Source organism: Eulemur rufifrons, chromosome 18 (genome assembly GCF_041146395.1).
Source record: "Eulemur rufifrons isolate Redbay chromosome 18, OSU_ERuf_1, whole genome shotgun sequence".
Lineage (NCBI taxonomy): Eukaryota > Metazoa > Chordata > Mammalia > Primates > Lemuridae > Eulemur > Eulemur rufifrons.
The window spans coordinates 69,090,943-69,118,425 of record NC_091000.1 but is presented as its reverse complement, the minus strand read 5'-3'; the positions used below and the strand labels follow the sequence as shown (position 1 = coordinate 69,118,425).

General features: G+C 39.6%; 1 protein-coding gene across 2 annotated transcripts in view; it reads right to left on the bottom strand.

Annotated features, from left to right (window-relative positions):
* Window positions 1–27,483, bottom strand: part of GMDS (GDP-mannose 4,6-dehydratase) — a 602,981-nt gene that overhangs the window by 567,759 nt on the left and 7,739 nt on the right. Inside the window, exon 1 of one of the 2 annotated variants that reach the window (XM_069493188.1) lies at window positions 2,466–2,511. The exons of the other annotated variant lie outside the window; for it this stretch is intronic. Coding sequence (XP_069349289.1) covers window positions 2,466–2,495 — 30 coding nt within the window. The 5' untranslated portion in view covers window positions 2,496–2,511. Of the gene's footprint in view, window positions 1–2,465; window positions 2,512–27,483 lie in introns of those variants that run through there. 2 annotated transcript variants of the gene reach the window in all.

Here is a 27,483-nt window from a genome sequence, read left to right as displayed (position 1 = left end):
TGGTGGTGCATGCCTGTAGTCCCAGCTACTCCAGAGGCTGAGGCAGGAGGATCGCTTGAGCCCAGGAGTTTGAGGTTGCTGTGAGCTAGGCTGACGCCACAGTACTCTAGACCAGGAAACAGAGTAAGACTCTGTCTCAAAAAAAAAAAAAAAAAAAAAAAAACCAAACAAACAAAACCTGGGAGGAAAATCTATCTTGGGGGTCGTAACACATGATTTACCATGAGGTTTAATGCAAGGCTTAAGGTAGATTCTTCAGCTGCCTCAGATGAAACAAGGGGCTCACTGACTCACTGCCTACCTCAGCGCTGCCACCACAGCCAGGCAAAGGAAGATGGAACACACACTGCTCATTCACCAGGACCCACAAGCCTAGCTGACACATGTGAAATGATTTGTAAACTGTAAACGAGACCACCTAAACATGCATGAAGGTGACATATTCTGTTGTACGTAATTAGTGAAAAGACAATCATTCCACAGAGAAACAGGAAGCTTCATATAAATATGTTTTCCAGCTACTTGAAGGTTACCAATTTAGTTCCTGGATCCTCTTTTTATAATTAACAATTTTGTATAGAATATTTCAAAAATATATTTCCTATTCTCCACAGAGTATATTTTGAGGATGCAAACTGTGGAACCAGAATACTGGGTCAGCATCCCAGGTCCACCATGCCAAGTCAGCCAAGGTCATCTCCGTGAGCCTCAGTTTCTGCACCTACCTTAGCACACCGTTAAAAGAATTAAAGGAAATAATGCACACAAAGTACTTAGAACGCTTAGCCTGGCACACAGTAAATGCTCAATACATTTTAGCTATTATTAAACAAAACTGGAGTGGTCAGAGTTTAACTACCAAGTTTTCTAACAAAATCCCAGATGTGCTTACCCAGCCTTCCTCAATGAAGGGGAGCGGAGACGAAGAGAGAGAGAGAGAAAACACTGGCAGAGCCATCTCCTCTGAACCTGCATGTCTGGGTACAGCACCAGAGATGCTATAGCCACCTTATGTGGCTCATGACACTTAGCAACTACTCAAAATAACTCTCTTTACTTGTATATAGTGTCTTTCCTTCCCCACCACACCAGAAAAGTGAAAGGAACATTGTCTTTCGCGATGTATATGCAATGTCCTTACACAAGCACTTGATATCTGGGGCTTTGTTTACTAAATTTGCATCTACCTGAATATAGTGGGTGTTCAACAAATATCTGCCCTATATGTTTTTTAAATAGAGCCTATGTCAAAAGATGCTCAAAATAAACAAAAAAGATGCTAAAATAAATAGACCTATTTGAAATGCTCAAATAGTCTCACTATCTTTGGTAGTGACACCCCTCCCCTCAAAAAAGCAGTAGGAAATTTTTTAGGACTCCCAAAGGACATGAAGAAAAGGCAGGAAGAAAAAGATTTTTTTCATGTTGGGAGGAAATCATCTATGCTGTAGGGTCAGAAAACAGACATTAGTGAAAATGAATCCAGAAAGTTACTAGAGAATTCTAAATTCCCACGAAATATTTATTCGATTTGAAAACATGACTACCAAGTTTACAATTCTAATCTTTTAGGTAAGCCAAAGTAGGAACTAAAATTAAGTACTCTTGTAAGACACAATGCATAAGCATTCCAAAAATACAACTTTCCTATCACTTTTCCCAGTTTAATCACCTAAAATTTAACTAAACTTTCAACAATTGGTAATAATTTAACCCATCCTTTTTGAATTACAGTTCATTCAATTGCTAAACATTTTTGTGTGGGGAATTTTAACGTTATAGGACCTACTTGTTTTCAATTTAGAACCTGTGTTACATTTCTCTGTAATTCAATTCATTAAAAAGCCACCTAGATGTGATATTTTGTGGTGTGATAAAGAAAATTATACTACCTCAAACATGGACATTTTTTAACATATGGATTCAATTATAAAAATAGCAATATCTCAACTAACTCCTTAAAGGGCTCTAGTGCTATTTTCTACTTACGAAAGTCAGAGTTCAAGAAGGTCTTTCTCAAGGACTTAAATAGGCAAGCATATAAACATGTTAACAATTTAGAATCCACCTAAACTTAGAAAAACACTGCTTCAGCAGTGAGAATCTGCAGGACTACCATTTCAAAGAATTTTGCCTGGCAGGAAAAAGTAACAAAATTCAAAAGGACAAAATTTTAAGAACAACAACTTACAGATCATAATACAAGTTACAGGACACTCCTGACACACTTAAAATTTGCACCTAAACAGTGCATATTCTCTGAAAATTACATAACCCCAAACCCATGTTTAGCAAGAGAATAAAAACTATAAAGTTACTATGAAGAACATAATTGCTAGAGAAAACATCCTTGGTAGCCTTTGTTTTAGAAAGGGCCTGCCTACTCTTTTTCTTTTAGTTGTCACCTTTTTCAGTTATATCAAAACTATATTAACTTTTTGAAAAACCAAATTAAAAACACTAACCTTACTACTTGAGAATAACCGTACAATCATCTTGTACTTGTGCGGGCCCATATGGATTCTGACTATAGACCATAACAGCACGTTGTCACCCCCTTAAAAGGTAAAAAGAGCAGTTATTTTCTCCAAATAGTTAATTCTATTTTTTTAAAAAAATCATTGTTTAAATTTTTAAAAAGAAAAATACCGCCTTTCTTATCATTTCTTCTGTATGTTCATGTCATTCTTTCCCTTAACTTCTGGTCCTTAAGGTTACTCTCTCTTCCGGTGACTTAAGAATCTTAGTCTACCCCCTACTATACATTCTTTATGTCCCAATATTTCAGAACTCAATAAAGAGAGCGTGGGCTCTCACTGCCAATCTCTGTACACAGTATTACAAATATAAAACCATAATCCAAAGCAAAAGCTCACCATAAGGGGCAAATATCACTCAAGAAAGCCCTTTTAGACTGTCTTGACTCGAATGCCTCAAAATATGTTGCAAGGAGTCCTTTGATTTATGGTTGGGGGTGGGAGCATCATCAACTCTGCAGCTTTAAATTCTAATTCCAGCTGCTCATTAATCTGTCATTTACTAACGGTGGGACCTTAGGCCCATTAAGCTCTTTGGGTTTCAATTTTCTTCACTGGTAAAGTGAAAATAACAATACAGACCCAATGGTCTTGACACAGCAGTTGTAGGAATTAAATGGGTTATCTGATGTGAACTTACTTTGAAAAAGGAAAGCAAATAAAATACAAATTGATTTTGTCACAAAGATACACAAAACAGTTCTACTATAGAGCAGGGGTGGGGGAGGGGGAACAGACACATGTGGAGTAAAAACAGAACAACACAACAGTGGTTCTAGAGCAGTGCTCCAGTGTGGAGGCAGCTAGAAAGCATGCCATTTGAAAACTAACCTACATCAGGAGACAACAGGACCAGATGAAAGCACAGTGGGGTCATTATGAAAATAAGGATGAGGAGGGCTAGAACTAAACCTTAACTGAGGAAAATGACTAAACTACCACTATTCATAGGTAAATATTCATAGATAAATAAAAAGGTGAACAAGATAATGCTCGCTACATGCTGCAAGGCAACAACCAAAATTAGTACTTTAGCAGAAAGATCATGATAAAGTACAGTGTTAATTTTTTATTTAAAGATTTTAAAAATTAAAATAAATCTGCCCTTGGACTCCTTGGGAAAAGAGCCAATTCCAGATCTGGAGCAGGAAAAACGCATGGATCAACTTGTCATACCAGAAATGAAGCAAAGACTACAAAGCTACATCAAAAGAATGCAGAGGCCAAATGGAAAAGATTCCCCGGGGCACAGATTAGGACAAATAGAGGGTCAAAAAGGTACAATGGACTGAAACACATCAAAAATATTTAATTCTGTGAGTTCATAATGATATTTTAAAAAGGGGTCACCAATGGAGGATGGCATGGAACCAAGTCATTAAAAACTGGAATGCAAAAAAACTGATCATTTATTTTGCCTTTCTATACCTCAGAGTAATCAAAAACAGTCAGTCCTCAATATCCATGGGTTCCACATCTATGGATTCAACCAACCAAGGATCAAAAATATTCAGGAAAAAAATAATGGTTGTATCTGTACTGAATACGTACAGACTTTTTTTCTTGTTATCATTCCCTAAACAGTACAATGTAACAACTATTTACAGCATTTTCATTGTACTGGGTATTATAAATAATTTAGAGATGATTTAAAGTATATGGGAGGATTTGTGTAGGTTATGCAAATACTATGTCATTTTATATCAGAAACTTGAGCATCTGTGGATTTTGGTATCTGCAGGGGGTCCTCTATGGATACCAAGGGACGACTGTATTTACAACCTTCTCCTTTTAAAAGCATTTCAGCTAATCACTGAAGAAAGATATACAGAATTAGATTATCACCACTTCGCAATTTCTAACAAAATAACAGATTGTAACAATGATCTTCAAGAGTTGTTGGTATTACACAGAGAAAAATAAGATATCGCAGACCTCTTAATGTAAATACATAATAAGACCAACTATGAACTACTTTTGTGCCCCTCCCTACCAAAAATCAAGACTGAACCTGATCAAGCCTTTAAATATAAATACTGATCTACAGAAGAAGGGATGAAAGAACATCACTGAATGTAATCAGTCAAATTCAGACTATGGAAGAAACAAGACACAGCAAATGGCCCAGTTTCCTGATTATGGGGGAAGAGGAGGTAGAGAGAGACACACACATACAGAGACAGAGACACAGAGAAAGGAGGAGGGGGAAGAAAGAGACAGAGACAGGGGAGAGAGGAAAGAAAGGAGGAAAGAAGAAAAAGGAGGCAGGGGGAAGGAGGGGATTCAAGCTTTAAGTGACATCAGCCAATTATAATATGTGGACCTTATTTGGACCCTGATTCAAACAAATTAATTATGAAAAACAATTATGAGACAACTGGGGAAATCTGAACACTGATATGTATCTGATAATATTAATGAACTATTATTAACTTAGTGTAAAGGTAGTGTAGTTATTTTTTAAGAGAACCAATATATATCTTTACATGTACTTTAATAAACACAGCTGAAATAATATGATGCCCAGAATTTATTATAAAAATCTTGGGGATGGGATCATGGAAACATAGACCTATATATGAAATAAATTTGGCTATATGGTAATAATTGCAGTTAGGTCATAGGTACATGGGGGTTCATTATACTATGATTTCTACTCTAGTATACATTTGAAAATTTCCTTAATAAAAAGTTTAAACTAATACATAAAGCTATCTTGAATCATTTCAAGGGATAAGACAGAATATAAATAAAATTTAAAAGATTTAGAATTAAAAGCTTTTTTAAAAGGGACAATATATGCTGCTTAGAGACTCATATAATGAAATAATTTTAATTTCTAATTACACTTAAGGTTCAGAAATATGTACACAATGTTCTTTAACTCTATAAAGAGAATAACAGCCAATCTCATTTCATAATTCCTATAACAAAAACATGATCTCTACTGGCTCGAGTTAGTATGAAACAGATTTTACCTTAACCAGAGGAACAGGCATGTGCTTCAAAAGACCTGTGAACCTCTAAGATTATAAGGAGGTATGTGAGCATGCATGTGGGCCTATGGGTGAGCACGAGTGTGTATGTAAGCCTGAATGACCATGCATATGAGCCTGTGTGATAGCTGGCAGGCATTCACGCTTCTCTGGGGGGAAAGATCCAGGCTTTAGTTAAAAGGGTTTGTGAGCCAAAAAGAGTTTAAAAATTTAAAAAGAACCTGGCTCACTGAGACCTGCTTAACTGCAAATTCTCATACATAAACATTTTATTTCTAAGGATGAGGTACATCTTTAAAACAGAATCATTCTTCAAATCCCTCTGTGAGAGGCCCTTCCATACTGCACTTCACACATGCTCCAAATACATCAAACTGCTTTAATTGGCTGAAGGAACCTCACGTGTTTCTCACCTGCCTCTCCTGGTGCAGTTGCCTCTGCTGCGCAGGACCCCAGCCCGCCCCCTTTGCAGCTAATTGCTACTGCTCCTCATAGCAATGGAATTCAGTGGTCACCTGCTCCAGAACACCTCCCCTGGCCACTGCTGTGCCCCTAGGCCCCAAGCGCTGCCCCCACCGCACCTAGTCGGAGCCTCCCCTCAATGGACTCAGAGGCCGAGGCCGCTCCTGGCTTCAGTTGTTCACTGGGTCTGAGCACGGGGCATGTGGACAGAGCTCAGAGCTCACCTGTGGTAAGCAACAGGTAAGGAGCTTAGCAGTAGTCAGTAGAGCGACAGAGATCGTTAGATGCCAGTTTCTGTGAAGCCCATGCTGGGACACTCGGCTTAAAGTCCAAATCTCACTGCATTGTCCGCTCCCACCTGACCCTCCCCTTCCTCATGGCTGACCTTCCTCTTCCCTTCACCAAGGACCCCAACCCCCTACTATGAAAACCGCCCCTCCCCCTGCCTTCTCTTCTCTGGAGACCTATTTCCCCTTACCTTAACCTCCGCCACCTCAAGAGCTCTCTTGCTGTTACTTGTGTTCTCCCATAACATAGACCTGTGGTATATTTTAAACATACTTATAATATTTTTATAATACAATATAATATTTATATAGTAAAGCATAATATTTTCAATATTAGGTGAAGTTTAGATTTGAAGTTTGTTGTTTAATTTTAAGGGAGAAACATAATTTCACTCACTTGCTTTTGAACTATGCAAGTTAGGAGGCAAGATAGGAGAAAAGCCTCTCAAACCTGTTTTAAATAGTAAACATCAAAATATGCTTATAATAATGTTGCAAATGGCTTATAAAGTGATGGTACCTTGTGAGGATTAAACATGCAAAGATCTTAGCACACACAGGGCCTGATACACATAGGCACTCAATATGTTTTGGCTGCTGTCATTAATCCTTGCAGCTTTTCAAGTGTGAGTAAAATGTCTTTCAATGTTAATAACTGAACTTTCAGAGCGTCTTAACACAAGCAAGAGTGCCCCTCCTACTCCTCTGACAGCCCTCGCAGGGCCCTGGATGGATTGAGTTAACCGGAGTGAAAGCCTCCCAAGAAACAGCCCTGCACAACCTTCTTTGAAAGGAGAAAAGACAAAATTTGCTTTGCTCTGGAAAGTAAAAAGCCAAGCAGTATTTTACCCAAGGTAATTTGGACTCTGAAATTATTCTGGCTGTGTTTGAAGGACAAAGTGACTGACAACAAGGCTCTCAGACTCCAAAGGAGCTGAGAAGTGGTTTGCCAAGCGGGTGTCCACCATGGTCTGTGAGGGGTGGCTTTCCTAACTGGCTTCCCCACCGCACCATCTCGACCCCGTCAGGCCATTTTGATGACATCTGTAGAGCTGCAGTGAACACATCAGGGAAAAGAAAGAGAAGAAAGTCGGGCATTATGATGAAATCAGCTGAATAAAGATACCCAGGACCCACCTCTGGAGATTAGCAGGTTAAAGGAAAGGAAGGCAGGAAACAAGAAAAACAAATCTCATGTTTCCCTGTGCCTCAACTCCGCAGAAATTCCCTCTCTTTCTTAGTTTTAATGAAGAAAAACAAGGAATAGAGACATCTTTGCCCACAGGAAGTAAAAGATGAAGTCAAACCAGTTCGATCAGATCCTTTGGGAATTATAAAGTATTTGATCATACATTGTTTCTTGGATTAAGAGCCTGTCTTTGCCAGAAACTAATGCTTCGCTTTTGCAAATACACTATAATGCCATACTTTCACATCCTGCAATGGAAAATAAGCACGTCTGTAAAATTTACCTCAGAGAGTACAGCACTAACATTATGTTAATTTTTATCCTTCCCCAAAGATAATTCTTCAATTAAGTACGTACTGTTTAATATGTAATATTAATTCTTTATATTTAAATATGTACATCTGTAATTTTCAATCTTTTATATATTTTAATGTGTATATATTTTAAAGTGTTTCAAATTATAAATACCATGCCATTTATTGAGCGCTATGCTGTATGTGCCAACAACCCTGCAAGTAAATGTTAATTATCCTCATTCTATAGGTTGTGAAACAGGTTTGCAGGGGGTAAAGTTTATTCAAGGCTACAAGGTCTCAACATTTGACCCAAAGCCTGTGTCCTTTGTATCACACCATGCTGCTTGCTGTTCTTTCTATATCTCTGAACATGCTTTATTGGCCATACTTCTCCTGTTAACTTATCATCATAGTCATTAGGACATTTAAGGATGTAGTTAAAACATTTAAAAACATAATTGTTGAAGAGAATATCTAACTCTCCTATGTAACAAGTCCATGCCTTCAGACACCCAGGCTACATTGTGGAAGTATCTCAGAAGATGAACAAGAATTTAATTGCCCAAAATTAAACGCTCTATGGGTATCTGCTGAGATTATTTCATGGACAAGACAATGTAATGTCCACATCAAAAATCTTCTAGGCTAAAATTATTACAGCTATATTCTATGAGCCAAACTCGGGGCCCATATTTCTATTTGCTGCAGTGGAGACTTACAGAGAACCTGAGACCTACCCTTGAACCCAACTCCATATAGAAGGGAGATGCCCTTTTACACGGCAAATTGTCCTGGTTGACCTCATCAGCTTGCACAGTCTGTCATTCCACCCCAATGTGTTAAATCAGTAAACATAAAAGCCTGTATTTTCTTTCTTCTCATAATTTACATTAAAAAAACATAAAAAAGACAACTGATTAAACAAAAGAAAATGCTCTGTGCTCAATCAGCAACACAGAAGAGCTGACTCCAGATTACATTTATTCAAAACTCAAAAAGTTCTCACAGAGGATTAACCGGAGGATATACAGTATATCCACTCTTTGACACGGAAATACAGCTAATACAAGAAACAGGCTATGGGTGGCTCCTCCGAAAAGAGGAAAAGGGGGCAGGGGGGCAGGGAGGAGAGGAAGACTCACCTGAACATTGATATGCATCTTTATGTTTTAAATTAGGTGATCTATTATCTACTCAGAAAATAAGTAAAAATTTGAAAGTAAAGCAAAATCTAAGTAAAAGCCAGATGATCTGAGAGCTGAAACTTGAGTAATTGCTTTAACTGAAGAGCACACTGACAAACATGCCATTAGGCAAGTCTAGTATGTTAAATGAGAAGACAGCGTGGAATGTACTGTATGAATATAATTAAGCAATCACTTTACACAGGATCCTCTAAACTAGAGCTTCTCAAACTGTCTGTGGTAAAGAACTAGCGGTGGTTGTTGTCATCCTCATTTTAAAATCTAATTCATCATGAACTGGTTCTTTTATAAAATACAATTAAAGAGGAATTACTAGAAAAATGATCAGTTGTGACTGTCTCAAGAATGTCAACTTGCTACAAAAGCTTCTAAACTTACTCTCATTTTCTGTACCTACTTTGTCACAGACAGGTAACAAACAAAGTACCATACCAGTCAAAAGACCACACTTCTGGCACCAACTTAACAGGGAACTCAAAAAAAAATTCCCTCTGATTTCAGCATTATGAATATTGCTCCTAAGCAGCCTGGTTACTTTTGTTTTCTTCAAATACCATAAATTAAGTATAGGCTGAGCATCCCTAATGTGAAATATGAAATCCAAAATTCAAAATGCTCCAAAATCCAAAACTTTTTGAGTGCCACAAGTGGAAAATTCCACACCTCTGGGTCTCAAGCATTTTGGATAAGGGATACTCAACCTGTAAGAGTGATAATGTTGCTGCTGTTGTTTAGCAGCTGATATGTGTATTCTGCTAACGCACTGTGCTGCTTAGTTACTCTGAACACGTTATTTTTTCACTGTATTAATGGTATGTTTTATTTTTCACTGCTAAGTACTCATAGGTGAATAAGTATAAGAAAATGATTGCTTATCAGTAGCATATAAATTCAGAATCAGGAGTGATGGTGATGCCAAACAAACACAGACTGTCCACACGGGTAGCTGAGATAGTGACACCTATGCTTTCTGATGGTGCAATGTACACAAACTTTGTTTCATGTGCAAAATTCTTTAAAAATACTGTCTAAGCACAAAAAGACAAATCTCACATGTTCTCACTCATATGTAGCAGCTAAATATTAAAAACAACTGATCTCATGGAGACAGAGTGTAGAATGATGGTTACCAGAGGATGAGAAGGGTAGAGGGGAAGCGGGGAACAAAGTGGGCATGGTTAATGGGTGCAAAAATATAGTTAGTCAGATAGAATGAAAAATATTTGATAGCACAACAAAATGACTATAATCAACAATAAGGTAGGGTATACTTTAAAATAACTAAAAGATGTGACCAAAACATTTGTACCCCTGTAATATTCTGAAATTTAAAGAAAAAGAAAAGAAATAAAATAAAATAACTAAATGAGTGGAACTGGAATGTTCCTAGCACAAAGAAACATCAAATGCCTGAGGTGATGGATATCCCAACTACCCTGATTTGATTCACTGACGTTGGATGCCTGCATCAAAACATCACATGTACCCTATAAAGATATACAACTATTATGTATGTACCCATAATAATTAAAAATAAAAAACTTAAAAATAGAGATACCATATAAAATTACCTTCACGCTATGTATACAAGGTGTATATGAAACATAATGAATTTCATGTTTAGACTTCGGTCCCATCCCCAAGATATCTCATTATGTATATGCAAATATTCCAAAATCCAAGAAAATCCAAAACACTTCTGGTCCCAAGCATTCCGGATGAGGGATACGCAAACTGTAATTGTATTTTCTTCTATTTGTTGGTGACAATAAAGCTTAAAGACAAAACTGTGGCCTTCTAAGAAAGGATATACAGGACTGTGACAAAGATTACCTCTCAGCTTTATTCCTGGCTTCACCTAGCTTCCAGTTCTCATTTGTAATGTCACGATTTACCCATCTGTTTGACTTGAACTGAATTTTATCTTATTATACTATTAGGCTCCCTTAAATACAATATTACATTATTAAAAAGTGTCATCTAAAATATTTTAACAAAGTGACCACAGTGAATTTTACAACTTGAATAAAGAATCAGAAACTCTCATTCACATATAATAATCCCAACCAAAAATAAAACAAACAAAAAAAACCCAGTTACTTTCAGAATGTGCCATGCAGTATAACAGAATTAAGATGACACCAATCTGCAGCCACTGCCCATCGGGCAAGCTGGAAAGTCAGTGCTGCCCCTTTAAGAGGCAGCCAGGTCAGCAGGAAGAAAAAGAGAAAATGAAAGTTGAAGGGGCCATAAAGAAACGGGATTTCTTAAATAAGAAATTTTAAAATCATACAGTTAATTCCACCTAAAGCATTCTCCAAGATAACGAAAAACAACAGACAACATGTTTCTGACAGGACTCCCTTGTATGGAGGTGACTGGCAGGAAGCATCCAGAACGCTGAAGTTTGATAAGTGACAGCTTTTGCATACTCCAGCAGAATCACGGTATTAGAGCTGCAACTTCCCAGGCCACCACACACTGTAAGAAGCATGCTCCGGTATTGAGTTGTGGAGCTTTTCAGAGGTTCACTCTGATCCTCTCTTTAGTCTGACTGCAGAGCTACTTCCCTTGGCATCTATAAACACTCCCCTGGGGATTACAGATCACACCCCGGTGCTGGGTGCTGCGGCTCCAAAACGTCTGCTTTCCACCTCAACTGCTTCCATTCTCAGTGCTCCTCTCAGACCCTTTGGCCTAATCATTCATTGACTCATTACACAATTATTAGGCATTCATCATGTGCTTAAGCTATAGCGAATGTGAACAGAATAGAAGCTTGGTCCTTGAGGCATTTTTATTCTGTTAGGGAAGAAGGACAATTTAAGAATACTCAGAGCAAGGGAATAATACTGTAATAAAGGTAATCACAAGCCAATTAGGAACAAAAAGAGGAAATGCCGCGCTGCCAAGGAAGGTCAGGGCAGGCTGAGAGTAGAGTTTGAGTGGCAGGTTTCCAGGCAGTCAGCGGGCACCACAGTAGGTGTGGGGGCAAGTTGGACAGAGATAAACGTAAGCCAAGTTGTGATGCTTAGTTTTATGTGTTAACTTAGCTACTACGCCACAGTACCCAGATATTTGGTGTAGATGTTGCCACAAAGGTTATTTTTTACATGTGATTAACATTTCAATCAGTAGACTTTAAGTAAAATGGATTACCCTCCCAAATGTGGGTGGGCTTCATCCACTCAAGGGCCTTTCCCTAGAGAAAGAAGCAATTCTGCCTCCAGGCGGCCTGGCATTTGGTCTGGAGCTGCAACATCAACTTTTCCCTAGGTCTCCAGCCCTGCAACTTTCAGACTTGCCAGCCCCCACAATCACATGAGCCAATTCCTTAAAATAAATCTCTCTCTGTCTATATGTATATATTTGTGTGTGTGTGTAGCCTACTGGTTCTGTTTCTCTAGAGAACCCTGACTAATGCAGATATGGTCGGTTCAAGAAACTATCGGTACAAAATGGCTAGATTATAAGGCACACACAGAAGGTGAGAGGCATGTGGTGCCATGACAGGAAAGTGCTAGTCACAAAGGGCCTGGGATGCTGGGGAACTTACACTTCTCCCCAAGGCAAGAGACAGTCACCAAGGTTTGAGCAACAGAGTGACATGATCAGATGGTCCTTCCAGTCAGAAGTCACTGGCAGCAAATGAATGGAAGAGACCAGCAGCAGAAAGACCACGTAGGAGGTGACTTCATGAGCCCAAGCAGGACCAGGTGGCAATGTGAACAGGTAGAGGACCAGAAATGCCACAGCTACCAAAGCCATTGGAATGGGAAAAGTCAACAGAACGTGCTGGAGAAGACATGAGGGCTGTAGGAAGAGGAGAAGAGGATGACTCCAAGATTTCTGTCTTTGGCTCCCGAATGGACTGTGGTGCTGCTCTGAACTAGGAGAGGGAAAAACGAAGAGATGACAGAAGGGAGTGGGAGGACAAATTCATCTTTGGACATGTGGAGTAGGAAAAGCCTAAGGAATACCTACACAGAAATGTCAAGGCATTTGGAATTAAGGGTCAGGAGCTTAGGAAACACATCTGGGATGAAGACAGTGCTTTGGGGCTCACAAGGGCAGAGTAGCTACAGCTATGGACACAGAAAATGCATAAAGTAGAAAGGAGAGCCAGCAATGGTATCTTAGGATGTGCCAACCTTCAGAGATCGGCAGAAGGAGGCAGCACTGACAGTGAGGTAGAAGGAAAGCCAGCAGAGGAGGGAAGGTCAAGAAAAAAGTGCCCAGCAGTGACAACAGAGGCCGACAAGCAGGAAAGACAAGGACCAAAGTTACACTGGGTTAGCCATGAATGGTCACTGATGATCTTAGATACAACGTTTCAGGGTACAATGGGAAGAATAACCAAATACAATTTGAGTTGAACACTCCCTGAGAGGTAAGAAAGTAGACATAGTGGCTGAAGTCCCTGGGCTGTGAATCAAAGGCTAGGAGAATAATGAAAAGGGTAGCTTTTCTGATTGCCCTTTGTAGAACCCTAGAAATTGTCTGTCCTATTGACACAGATGCTGGATTACTGCACTTCATCTTTCATTCAGCTTTCACTGCAGGGATCTCTAATGCAGAATACTGACCACAGGGCAATACTGACTTCTGGACGTCAGACTCAGACAACATGGCATTTTTAGCTTGGCTATGATGTTGGGAACCCTGGAAATATGCCAAAGAGTTGAAACCTATTTTTAATTTGCAATCTAACTGCTTCCCAAATAAAAGATCTCGATACTTCTTATAGGAGAAATACATGTATTCTTATAAAAGAGTGTATTCAGTAGTTTTTAACCTGTTTTACATATAATTTTATAATTATAAGAGCAAAGGGGATCAGTGATCAGAAATATTTTGTATACAAGTTTGGTATTGTATCTCAGACTGAATGCAGTAAGGAAAAAATCAGGCCGGGCAGTGGCTCACACCTGTAAACCCAGCACTTTCAAAGGCCTAGGCAGGAGGATCTACAAACAAAATTTTTTTTAAATTAGCGAGGTGTGGTGGTGGTGCATGCCTGTAGTCCCAGGTACTCAGGAGGCTGAGGCAGGAGGATTGCTTGAGCCCAACTTAGTTCTAGGCTGCAGTGACCTGTGATCAAGCCACTGCCCTCCAGCCTGGGTGACAGAGCAAGACCCATCTAATATATATATATATATATATATATATATATATGTACATATAAAAAATACATTTGTTAACTCACACCAAATACCTTCATAAAAACATGTTTATCTGTTTGTTTGTTTGTTTGTTTGTTTTTGAGACAGAGTCTCACTCTGTTGCCCGGGCTAGAGTGCCGTGGCATCAGCCTAGCTCACAGCAACCTCAAACTCCTGGGCTCATTCGATCCTCCAGCCTCAGCCTCTTGAGTAGCTGGGACTAAAGGCATGCAACACCATGCCCGGCTAATTTTTTATATATATTTTTAGTTGTCCAGCTAATTTCTTTCTTTTTTTTAGTAGAGACAGAGTCTTGCTCTTGCTCAGGCTGGTCTCCTACTCCTGACCTTGAGCAATCCTCCTGCCTCAGCCTCCCAGAGTGCTAGGATAACAGGCATGAGCCACCGCACCCAGCCCAAACATGTTTATTTGGACACACAAAGAATAGTTAGTTATCTATTCTGTCAAAATTATAGCATGTCCTCAGGAAAAGAATTCTGGGTCAAAGCAGACTAATGTTCAGGACAGTTAACAGTAAAGCATTAATGAATATTTATTATGTGCCACATACTGTGTCTTTTAACACTCACCTATGAGGTAGGTAGTACCATTATCCTCATTTTACAAAAGAAAAACTGAGACACAGGTTGAATAGTTGCTTCAAAGCCACAGAACTAAGTAGTGGCAGAGAGGAGATTTGAATGCAAGTGTGTCCACACAATTTCAGACATTGGCTGGGGTGATAACCCTTTATCCTATCGATCTTATTAATGACAGAGGTGCAGAGCAACTGCCCTTCTAACTTGTACTTCCTCCTCCTCCTACACTACAGCTCTCTTCATTCTGGTGGGTCCTAAGCCGCCCTGGGCAAATGATGAATCATTTGCTAACCCGTAGATTTTCCAGCCTGCATCCGGACCAGTGTGTTTGCTATAGACCAGCCAACAATGATGATCAGTATCATAGCACGAAGTACAAAAGCACCTGCAATTACAGTATAAACTGGGATCAGAAGGGAATGATTGCAAAACCTTAACACAGAGTAGTATAAGGAAATGTTTCAAGGGTGAAATGAAAGGGGTAGGTCAGAAAAGTATCAGCTTCCATCTGGACCATGACCAACAAACATTAATGCTCTTTCCAAACTATTTAAATAAGATTCCACTGTTTGCTCTCTGAAAACTCCTGGTACACAATGACCACCCACAAGACAATCAGACCCAACTAAAGGAATACAAGGGCTGCCATTCTAGCTCTCCTGCCATTCTCACTTCCTGGCTGGTGGACTCTGACCCCAAATGACAAGCTGTTCCCACGCCAACCCCTAGCTCACTTCAGCAGCAAAAAGTGACTTTCTTATGTTTGGAGAGGATTGAAATCGAAGGCCAAATCACCAAAAAGAAGAGCCAAGTATTCTTTTGGAACAAGCTCCAAATCTAGAGAAATAGCTGATTCTAGTGAGAAATTCAGTAATTTCTAGAGAGTGACTGGGGGAAAAGCAAGCTCAGCAGGAAACACCCAAGATTGGACTGGACACGGTGAGTGAGGTGAGAGCCTAATCATTTTTGGCACTGAAGGATGGTGGTGGACAAGCCAGGGCTTGTTTCCTTGGGGTTCTAAAATAAAAGGCTGTTTCACACAGAGGCTCCTTAGATCACAATGGCAGCATAATATCAGTGGCCCCACAAGTGAGAAGGCAAGGCCAGATCCCCCACTGGGTCGTGCCTCTGTGGCTATCCAGAACTCCCACTACTGTCGAAATGCAGTCTCTCCCACCTATTTCCCCCTTCAGTTCTGTGCAGCATTTCCAGGCTATACGGGAAACCGAAACATGCCCATACACAGTGAAAGCCAAGACACAGCTGTAGCACGTGTCCCAGGCCTGCGGAGGGTCCACCCTGTGGAGTCGAAGGTGAAAGGAAGGCTAGCAGCTCCTTAAACCTCCCTCTCCATGCTAAATCTGGACAAAATGTGCCCCTCCTAGCAGCAGAGGCACAATTCACCTTCAGCACCTTTTCCTAGAGAAACAAGAATGGCAAATACCTGTCTGAACGTGCTTGGCTCTTCTTGGATATAAAGAGCAAGGCTATGTCAGCAGGAGTGGCACTCAGGATTAAATGTTTATGACATCTCATCACTGATCTAAAAGGATCCATTCACAGAGGAAAATGAAGACCACAAAGCCACACCACCCTTTCTGTGCTTCTTAGCACTGATGGGGCCTTCAACCTCGTCCTTTTCCTCCTCTACCTCTATAAGCTCTGCCTTTTACTTCACTGCCCACTCCAACCCCTCTCCACCCCCACCCTAAGTGATCTGCCTTGAGCTGAGCCCATTCTTAAACAGGCAAACTGCTTTCAAGAGACAGGAACCATTTACTGCAGAGGACACTCAAGAAAGCAGCCCTTCCCCATCTCCTGGGCAGTCATGCTTCTACCCAAGCTTGGTGGCTTTGGAACTGAAGGTACAAACTGATCAAAAGCGTGTGCTTTAACAAATCCCTCCAAAAACATCTGGAAACGAACTGTTTGAACTTGTAGCCCATTTCTCCATAGGAAGGAAGAACAGTCAGTTGAACACAAATTAGATCCTGAGCCCATAATGTGTAGTGCTAAGAGTAATGGTTAATAATGCTTTTGCTGCATAGGATAGCTTTCTTGGTCCCAACTGTGCAGTGTTGTAGAGCTCCCTTTCTGCCCTCCAGAATTAGACCCAACACCTTCTGTTGAAAGCTTCATCAGGTGGGGCACAGGTATGACATCTAAGGAACAGGACAAAACAAGGCTCCAGTGGACAATGGGGGAATGGCAGCACCTGTACCAGAGGCTGACTCCTGGGGGCAAACACTATGGCAGTGTGTAATGAGTGGCAAGAGGTGAGGAGGAGAAGAGAGGAGAAGCAGGAGTCCCCAAAAAGAACTTCCAGTGGTGGGGGGCTCCACTGCAGATGGGGCAGGAGAAGGGTCATCAGCCAATCAGCTGTCAGGAAGCGGGGCACTGCCTGCATCCAGTCTGGTGCATTGGAAAAAAACACGGGATCCTCTAGGAGAATGATGCTCCCATTTCCTGAACCCCATTACACAGGGCACATTTCCTTACTTCCTGGTACAGATATGGTTTTATTACTTCCTGGTACAGATAAGGGTGGCTCAGAAAGATTCACAAGTTTGCCCATGACTCCCACTAAATACTAAGGTCAGGAATCAAACTCATGTTCATGTGGCACTCCTCTTCCTCTTCCTTTAGGAACAGATTCCTCTCCATTCCAAGGCCAGGATTCAGACACCAGAAATGGGAACTTTGCCCAAATCATCCCTGACAAAAATGTTTACTTACTAACACAATCTTACTGCAGTTAAACAGAAAACAAAAACTGCCAAGTTATACAGGTGAGTTAGTCTTTCAAAGCATATTTCGTTGTTCTACCTGAAAAGGACTAAATTGTAACCCAGTCGTCTTGCACATGCCTCAAAGTAGCCTCTGCCGCCACATTCCAAGGGGTTAAGAGAACATTGCTTCGTCTCTCCCATGACAGCCTGACTCCTCTGAAGACCCCTCTGCAGAGCCAACAGTTGCCTTTCTCTTCAGAGTCCTATCAGCAGATTAATTCCTGAAATCTTTCCCAAACCCAAATATTAAACATTATCCACATGAGTCAATGTCCTACTAAATTCTAGTTTCCATCATACATGCTGTAAATTTTGACTTAGGAAAGCTAAAGGAAAATTCAGATGTCTTTATTCTCTATGTATATTTACACCTATTTCCCGAAATGTATATTTAAAGAAAAGAAAAACCAAAGCCCATAAAGGTTAAGTAATCTGCATTCTTCAAAGAGCTACCCAGCAATTTCAGGTCTCCTGGACCCGCCCCAAGCCCTCCTCTAACTGCTGGGCCCTATATAGAGAATCTTCCAAGATTTCCACCTGGGCTCCTAATTATTTGCCTGGGCTACATTAAAAAAATTCATTTTAAAACACACCCTTGTTTTCAGCAATTAAAATCAAAATTCTCATAAAAACAATCTGGCAATAGTGTAAACTTTTGATTATGCTTAAATAGGTTAAAAACTGTATTTCAAACATCAGTAAAGATTAAAAGACAACTCAATGGAAAGAAAATGCTACATAAATTAAAATAATTCAAAACTTCCTAAATTAGTCAAAATAGCAAAATGAAAACCCGTTTCATCCACAAAAATGCTAAAAGAAAAAAAACAATAGAGGGACTTCAATACTTGATTAACTCCTCCTATTTCTCCTTTTCAAGGTTTATATTTTAAGGGTAGAATAGCAAAACTTTGCAAAAATCGATCATGCGTTATCACTTCCCCTCAAGAACAAGCCCCCAAAGTCTTGCCATCCATGCTGAGAAATTCACTCCATACATTGAACATTGTTTTTTCTTCCCTCTCCACCCCCATATACCCAGGGTTAACCACCTCACAAAACCAGCTGGATGCCTAAGTCAACACCATAAGGAGAGGGGGACAAGAAAGAGCACATGGTTGAAACTGCAAGATCTGCCACGACCCACAAACTCCCCAAAACCTGATTTTAGTTTCAGGTTCCCAAGTTAAAGCTGAAACAACACAACAATGATTTGAATATTCTTTCCAATCACACTCAGAGACTAGAGACAGCTGCAGAAACAGAGCTGTAAGGATTCCCTCAGGATCCTGCTCTACTAGCTTCTGCTGGTATATTCTTTGTGAGGTATAAAAATTGCCTAAGCAATCTGCCCACCATGCCAAACGAAGTGGCCAAAAATGAAATCTCAAACAACAAACTAAAGCTTACTAAGCACCTTTTATGATGCTTAATATCAAATGGGATCAAATGGGTACCAGGAAGGATGAAGTACTATATAGTGACTCCAGATCATTTATATGAGACCATGTTTCCTACCTTGGAGCCCAGAAAAAATGGTCACCAAAGGTACAAGCCATGATCCCTAACCCCAAGAAATTCATATTTGAGTTCTGAGGATCAGACAAGTGAATTAAAAAAAAAAAAATGTATTCAATGGTGGTTCCTAAATGTAGTCTATGGACTAATGCCAATTCATGACATATTTCCAACCCATTCTTTAGCAAAATGAGAAAAAAATGGATAATAAAGTAGTTCACATAGCTAAAAGTATATAATTAGGTGAATATTCTCTATTATGGGAGCATGACCTTGTTATATTTTAGAGTGTATAATTTTTTTTAATTAACACATTAACTGCCATGTGAATTATATTTAACTCATGCTACTTTTGAGCCTAGGGCCTCATGAAGCATATATAACTCACACATCTCTTTACCTTGGGAGCCTCTTGGTGTCCAGGCAACTCACACTGCCATGGTAGCATACATGCTATGTGATGGGTGCCCCCTCACCCCCCGGACAAAATCCTACAGTTGGTTTGTGACAATCTTACTTGTTGATGTTCTTATTGTTATAATTAATATTGACAAATTAACTCTAAAAATATGGATTAAATGAATAGAAGTCAGAAAACAATAAAAATAACAAATTTTTCATTAAATTAGAAAGGATCGTTTCATTTTCAAAGTTTTTATTCTATTTTTGTAGTAAAACCCTGAGGCCCCAAGGGAAAAAATTGTTTTTCTAGTGTGGCAGTCAATGTGTTATCAGTGGTCCCCAATCTTTTTGGCACCAGGAACTGGTTTCATGGAAGACAATTTCTCCACAGACTGGGGTAGGGAGGTGGGGTGTCATGGGTAGTGGAAGTGGGGGTGCGGAGCTCAGGCAGTGACACCACACCCCTTTCTTAACAGGCCACAGAGTGGTACCAGGCCACAGCCTGGGGATTGGGGACTGCAGTGTTAAATGACTGTGACAGCAAATAGTTATTTGCTATTCTTAAGGTTTTTCATAATAAAAAACTTGGCCATATACCAATCTCAAGTTTTTACCTATGTAAAATCTAAAAATCTGGGAGCTACTGACATTCAGGAACCCTACTTATTCATTCTCCCAGATCCAAAAAAGGGCGGAAAGAACACGTTATCCTCAACTCCTGATGCCACTTCTGAAACATCACACCACAATATTCTTTGCCTCTCAGCACTTGTTTACCCATGAAATTTACCTATACCACCCTAATCAAATCACAGCCTCGCTGGTGTGCTCTGCCCACCCCCCACCCACCATCATATATTATCACTTTCCATCATAGTTCAGTTAGAGATCTAGAGACCATACAGGCAAGCCACTGAAATCAGAAAAGAAATCTATGCAAGCTACTGTGCAGATCGAAGAAGCTGACTGAGAGGCTTCACAACCAAGAACAGCACCCAAAATCACGCTGTGAAGTGGCTCCCAGGAGGACAGCACTGCAGTTGACAGAGACGGCACCTCTGCAGCACCGGCCCCCAGTGCAGACCTGAATGCTCTTGAGCCCATCTCAGGCCTTCCAGTGCCCGTGACCTTCTCCCCTTCAGCCTCTTCTGTAACCACACACTCCTTTCCTCCACTGCCTTCTCCTGCACATCAGCCCCTTTTCCCTCTGTCTAAAAAAAAAAAAAAAAAAAAAAAACCTTTCCTAGACCTAGGGACTAGGGAAATCCATGGAGACAGAATGCAGATTTGTGGTTGCCAGGGGCTAGGGAAAGGAGAGGTTGGGGAATGACTACTTAATGGGTACAGCTTTTCCTTTTGGGGTGATAAAACTATACAGTGGTAATGGTTGCACAACATTGTAAATGTACTAAATGTCACTAATGGTAAATTTTATGTTATGTGTATTCTACCACCAAAACCAAAACAACAAAAACACCTCTGGCCTCCCTCAGATTCTGTGAGTTTCTCTCTCTCTCTCTCTCTCTCTCTCCCATTCTCTCTCTCTCACACACACACACACACACACACCCCTTCCTTCTCTTCCAATCCTGAAATGTAAACATTTTCTCCCTCTCGCCCTCATTCCTTTTATCTCCACATTCTTCCACATGGAGACATCATCTACATCCCCAGCAATTCAGCTATCCTCTCTAGGAAGACAGCTCTACAGCAAGGCTTGGCAAATTTTTTTATTAAAGAGCCAGATAGTAAGTATGTCAGGATTTATAAGCCACATGGTTTCTGTTGCAGCTATTCAACTTTATGTGGAGGCAGCCAGAAAAAAAGTAAATAAATGAAGAAATAAGTGTGGCCATGCCCTAATAAAACTTTATTTACAAAAACAGGTGGCAGCTAGATTTGGCCCAGGAGCTATAGTTTGTCAATCCTGCTCTACAGTATGATACACTGCACACCTACATTCCGAGTCCTTTTCCTGTGCAGTATATTTCCTCCAGGATTTTTATAGAGTAAATATTCAAGAAATATTTACTGAGAGCCCACCATATTCTGACTACACTAGAGACACAGCAATAAAATATAGTCCTTGTCCTCATAGACTGATCTTTCTTATTCTTTCCTATCATATGAGGTCTCAATTACCAAGAAAAAAGCATTCCTTGCACAAAAAGCAGATTCTCTCTAATAAAATAAGCAAATTTCTAGCCCCTATTCCAATGATAGCATCAAAACTCATGAAAATCAAAACAAGACCTTAGGAACACATAAAAAAATCTGAAAAAACCTAAGTTTTCTTTCCTTGAGGGCAGAGCTTATTAGAACACGGTAGACATTAGATAAATGTTCTCAAAAAATGACAGGAGAACACTCTGGGAGGCCGAGGCAGGAGGATCGCTTGAGGTCAGGAGTTTAAGACCGGCCTGAGCAAGAGCGAGACCCCATCTCTACTAAAAAATGAAAAATTAGCCAGGCGTGGTGGCATGCGCCTGTAATCCTAGCTACTTGGGAGACTGAGGCAGGAGAATCACTTGAGCCCAGGAGTTTGAGGTTGCTGTGAGCTAGGCTGAGGCCACAGCACTCTAGCCCAGGTGACAGAGCAAGCCTCCATCTCAAAAAAAAAAAAGAAAAATGACAGGAGTAATCTCAAAATGAAGATGATGAAGTTTAAACTAGGTACAATTTTAAAACAAAACAAGAGAAGGCATTACAATTAATGAAAGAATTAACAGTCACTCTGTGAAAAAAATCAAAAACAAGTGATGCCATGTGTTCACACATGGGCCAGATACGGAAGGGAAGATTTTAAGCCAACTGAGTTGGAATCGCCCAATGGGAATCACATTCATTCGAATCATGGACATGGGTTCTTCTTCAGAGCTAAAAAACATCCTTCTGAGCTGAGGTTTTTCTGGCCAACTGAGACTAATGTATCAGATTAAACTTACTAAATGTTTCATCAAAGGCAAGCCTACTATACTACCCACTCTCATACATACAGTGACATATAAAATGTCTCCCTCAGAGGCAATGCTCATTCATCCATTCCACCTGAGTCCAGATCTCACCATTTTGTTCTTCAAGCGAAAAGAAAACAGGGATCCAAAGCTCAAGCTTCCCATAGAGACACATGGAGAAATGAGAGGAAAACTAGTCTGTGTTGTCAACCTGGTAAGTTTCAATAACACACCAAGTGTGTTGGGAGGCAATTCTCCATGAGTCTCGCCCATTTCTGTATGTCTTATGAGCAGATGCACTGACAGCTTTTGTTCGCTACTACTTTTTCAGTACAGGGTATCTGTAAACTAGACAGCCCTTTAAGATAGAAGTAGTGTCTCTCTCTGGAGCAGAGGGAAGATTAGTTTGCTATCCAAAATAATAAAGATAATGTCTCCCTCGAAGCAAAGGCTGGGCAGGTTTACTAGCAGCCCCCTTATAAAAGATGGGAGTTCTCTAACCTCAGGTTTTCTCAACTGTGATGCATACATACCCACTGCACTGGGCAACATCCACCTGGGCCCAACACTGCGTTGCCTCTAGGGACCCTGGGAGGCAAGAGAATGCTATACAAACAGAATCGCTTCAAACATCACAAACATGAAGAAATCCATGCTGCCCGCTGTGCTGTGAGTAAAGTCCTTTGTGTCTGACCCAGGAGCGTTGTCTTCTGTCATCATTCATAGAAGTGTAGGTTAACTTATTAATTAGCCTGCAATTAGTCTTTCTCCTTAACTGGGTCCACTCCAACAGGAACACATTCCACACTTGCATTTTGGCCTGCAGCAGGTCTCTTGCAACCAGATTCCATTATGAGATTCCACTGTAAACTATAATAAATATGTTCATGTTTATCAATACTGATCACCAAAAACCACTAGCACTTGCATATACTTGCAAAATTCCAATTCACCACTTTTAAACAACAGGTGTAAAAATACAGTTTGAACAAAGGAATACTGACAAACCAACTTCTTTTGTGAAAGGTTATATAGAGTGCCCATCTAAAAAACATAGCAAATCATGTTTTAATTTAAAAATATTGCTAAAGGTTCCAATTAGAGGCTTTTTCATTCTGCATTATCGGACATTTTCCTGTTAAACATGACCAAGCAATTCATTTCACATTATAATCAAACCCAATGCTCAACCATAACATAGATATAACATGACCAAGCTTTGGTGGTTCATTTTCCAAGTGTAATTAGTGGGTATAAATAAATACTTTCTCTATAAATACCTAGCAAACACATCTTTTACCCTTAAGTTAAAAAAAATTAATACAAAGGTCTGAGAAAGGATTCCCCTAAAATTCACATGTAGTGTATTTTTTAAAAGGCAAATATGAACAGTTTGAAAAAACAAGGTAAATACCCTAACCTCAATTCTGTGTAACTCAGATTGACATAACTGAACGCCAAAATATCCTAGAAAGCTGAGTCATTTCAATGAGTGAATTTATATAAACAATTGGGTTACAACTTATGGTAAGGCACAAGATTTGGCAGGAAAACTGCTTACTGGCTTGCCAAGGACTAGGTTTGGCACACTGGTGCCTCACTCCCAAGAATATTACTGATAATCAGCTTTCTATCCTATAGTCTCCAAAATTAGAATAATCTTGAGATCTCTAACTATTTCCTTTCTCACATTCCCTATACTTACCTTATCACAAACGTTGTCTCTTTGATTCCCTTTCCTTTTCCACAATCACATTTGTTTGCATCCTTCATCTCATATCCTCATAATTACAAGAGCTGTTCTTCCTGCCTCCATTCTTTCACTACTCACATTCATTCTGCATACCTACCCTAACTGCACTCCCCAAACACTTCTCCTTCCTTTTCTCATTTCCCCCATCCTGAGAACTTACTATATGTTATAAATAATAAGAACTATCCTTTCATACATAGTATTTGTCAGGCACGGTGCTAGGCCTTATAATCATCATTTCTAATCCACACTTCAATTTGTGATGTAAGCATAATAAACTTCATTTTAAAGAAGAGTAAACGAAAGGCTCAAGGTGATTTAAGGAGCTTACCTAGGGACATCCAGCTAGTAAGTGGCAGACATTCTTTAAAGCACTTATCTTTGAGAGCAGGACTTGAGTTCAGGTTTCAGCCTGAGCCAAGGCTAAACTGTTTGCTACATAGCTGACTCCATTCGGCTTATTTTACCAAGTTCAAACACCTCTATCTGGTTTTCAAGGCCTTCTATGACCAGCCAAACAAAAATTTGATGTATCAGTGGACCTTCCCACTCCATTATGCCATCACAACAAGATGACAGTTCATCAAATGCGTTATATAAGTTATATATGTGACCGTGAACTAGAAATAAAATCCTAAGCCCTCTGCTAACTGAATGGACCCCTCTTGGCCAAGGGGACCCCAGAAACACCTTAAAACTGAGTACCCAGCCATGATGGGATGAAAGAGATAAAACACAATTGCATGCATATGATTTCCCTTCATAAATATTCATGACTCCTGCTATAGCTTGTTGAATATGTATATCTGACCTCCCACTTAGTATAAAATCCTGTTCCCTTTTGTCTCTCTTCTTTGAAGCCCATGTACCTAGCATCTGGCAGGGGCTCTGCTTCCCAACCTGTTGGAATGGCCACCCAGCAGGTTGCTACCCTTTGTGAAAAATAAAGCTCTCCTTTTTGCAAAATATAAACCTCCATATTTTTTTTTTTTTTTAGTTAACATGATCAAATCATTGGTAAGGCCTCCAATGCAAATAAATGTTAAGGGCAAGAAATATAGTTTGTATGATAGGAAAATAAGAATGAAAACAGTAATATCTTTAATCAGGCTTCACTAAATAAAGGACTATGCAAAAGATTTCTGTCTAAAAGAAGAATAAAGTAGCACACAGGCAGTCCTACAAAAAGGCTTCATCATTAGCCCTTTTAACAACATGCCACTTATAACCAAAAGCTTTCATGGTAAGAGATGCTCAATTAATCTGTTGAATTAATGGGTTTGTGGAATATTTTTATTTAAGGGCAGATCTTCCTGTAATGCAGTAATTCATTTATCATGATTACAGCACTTAACGTACTGTATAATTACCTAACTACTTATTCCCCACAGACTATCAAATCCGTGAAGACAAAAACCACGTCTTTTTCATCACCGTACCCCAGTCCCTAGCTTACGACATTGTCAATTTCAACAAATATTTGCTGAATGAATAAAACCTCAACTATATAAACCCTAAGCTCAAAATACAAATGTTTATATATTTTTAATATTTCTACCCAAAAAATAACAAGAATAAAAATATACTTCCTCTTTCCTAATTACCCTGATTTGATCGTTACACATTATATGCATGTATCAAAATATCACACGTACCCCATAAATATGTACAATTATGTATCAATTTTAAAAATCCTTCCTCACCAAAAAATCATTTCATTCATTTGTTATGTCCTACAAAAATTCACAGCTCAGACTTTTCACTCTAACCTTACAAATTCTGACAAAATACAACTCATTGGTGAATTTCTTCTTTAGTTTACACATTTAATTTTAAACTCAGTGGAGTTAATAATTCATTGGTTTTGTTAAAAAAAATTATCCTGTTGGCCTTTTATTTAAACGATTTATATTACATGATTGTACTGCTTAAATATAAACTTATTTATATAATTTTTTTTATTTTACACATAAGCAATTAGTTCAGCATACAATTGTAAAGTCACACCACTTTAGACTCAGAGTGGACCTTAGGAATCACTGAGTAATACCTTCACGCCACAAGTTAAGAAATAGACTCAAAAAAATTTAAGGTGTTAATCCAACCTCTGATTCTCAGTCCAGAGTTCTTTCAATTAATTGCATGTAATGTAAAGACATAAAAGACTTCCCACCACATAATAGTCTTCGATCAAAGTAGAACAATACTCAAGACAGCTCTCTCATCTCCAATAATGCCAACTCTTTTATCCCAGGACTGCAAATCCCAGCAAGGAAGATTTAGAATGGAAGTCACTGCCCTCAATCCTCTTATATGAGAAGATAAAACCGGCTCCCAGATCTGCTTTACACGTTCAGTCCTGTAAGACTCACTGGACATCAAATCTGTTTGCCTCCCGGTACTTTATGGCCTCATGGTTGATTCCAAATACTGTGCAACTGCTCCTAGATGATGGACTCCCAGCTAGCCTAAAAACCCAACTCATTCTCCTCCACTCCACTCCAAGACAAAGTCTCAGTCTTCAGGGGTTTGCAAGATTAGTAGTCATCCACATGGGCACTCCAAAGAATTAACTAAAGGTATGACCCAAATGACACAGCAAATGAAATGCAGGCATATCATGTAGTAATTAATACAGGCTTATTTCATTACTATAACCTACCTTTCTAAAACTGCAAAGAACTCTTGGAAATACTTTAGCTTTTAAATTTGGTATATAATTATTTACCTCTCCTTAGAATTTATTTGTTGATGCTAATTACAAACTTAATAAAAATTAAAATTACTGAGATTTAAATTTGAAATCTGACTCTGCAAATGATGACTCAAATGACCTCAGAGCAATAAACTTAACCTCTGTGTTCCCCAGGAATGACAAGAAAACTGCCTCAGAGGAGCGCTCTGTTGTTCTGTTGCTTTAACAACTAATCCACTTTGAACAAAATGCAAAGCACTTTGTTGGGGATTGTTGTTGTTGTTATTATTTTGGTTTTGGGGGATTATTTTAAACAGAGTGTCGCTCTATCACCCCAGCTACAGTGCAGTGACATCATCATAGTTCACTGCAACCTCAAACTCCTGGGCTCAAGCAATCCCCCTGCCTCAGCCTCTCAAGTAGCTGGGACTATAGGCACATGCTGCCACGCCCAACTAATTTTTCTATTTTTTTGTAGAGACGAGGGTCTTGCTCTTCCTCAGGCTGGTCTCAAACTCCTGACTTCAAGTGATCCTCCCACCTTGGCCTCCCAGAGTGCTAGGATTATAGGCATGAGCCACCACGCCTGGCCAAAATGCAAAGCACTTTGAACAGTGCCTGGAACAAAGTAAATGCTCA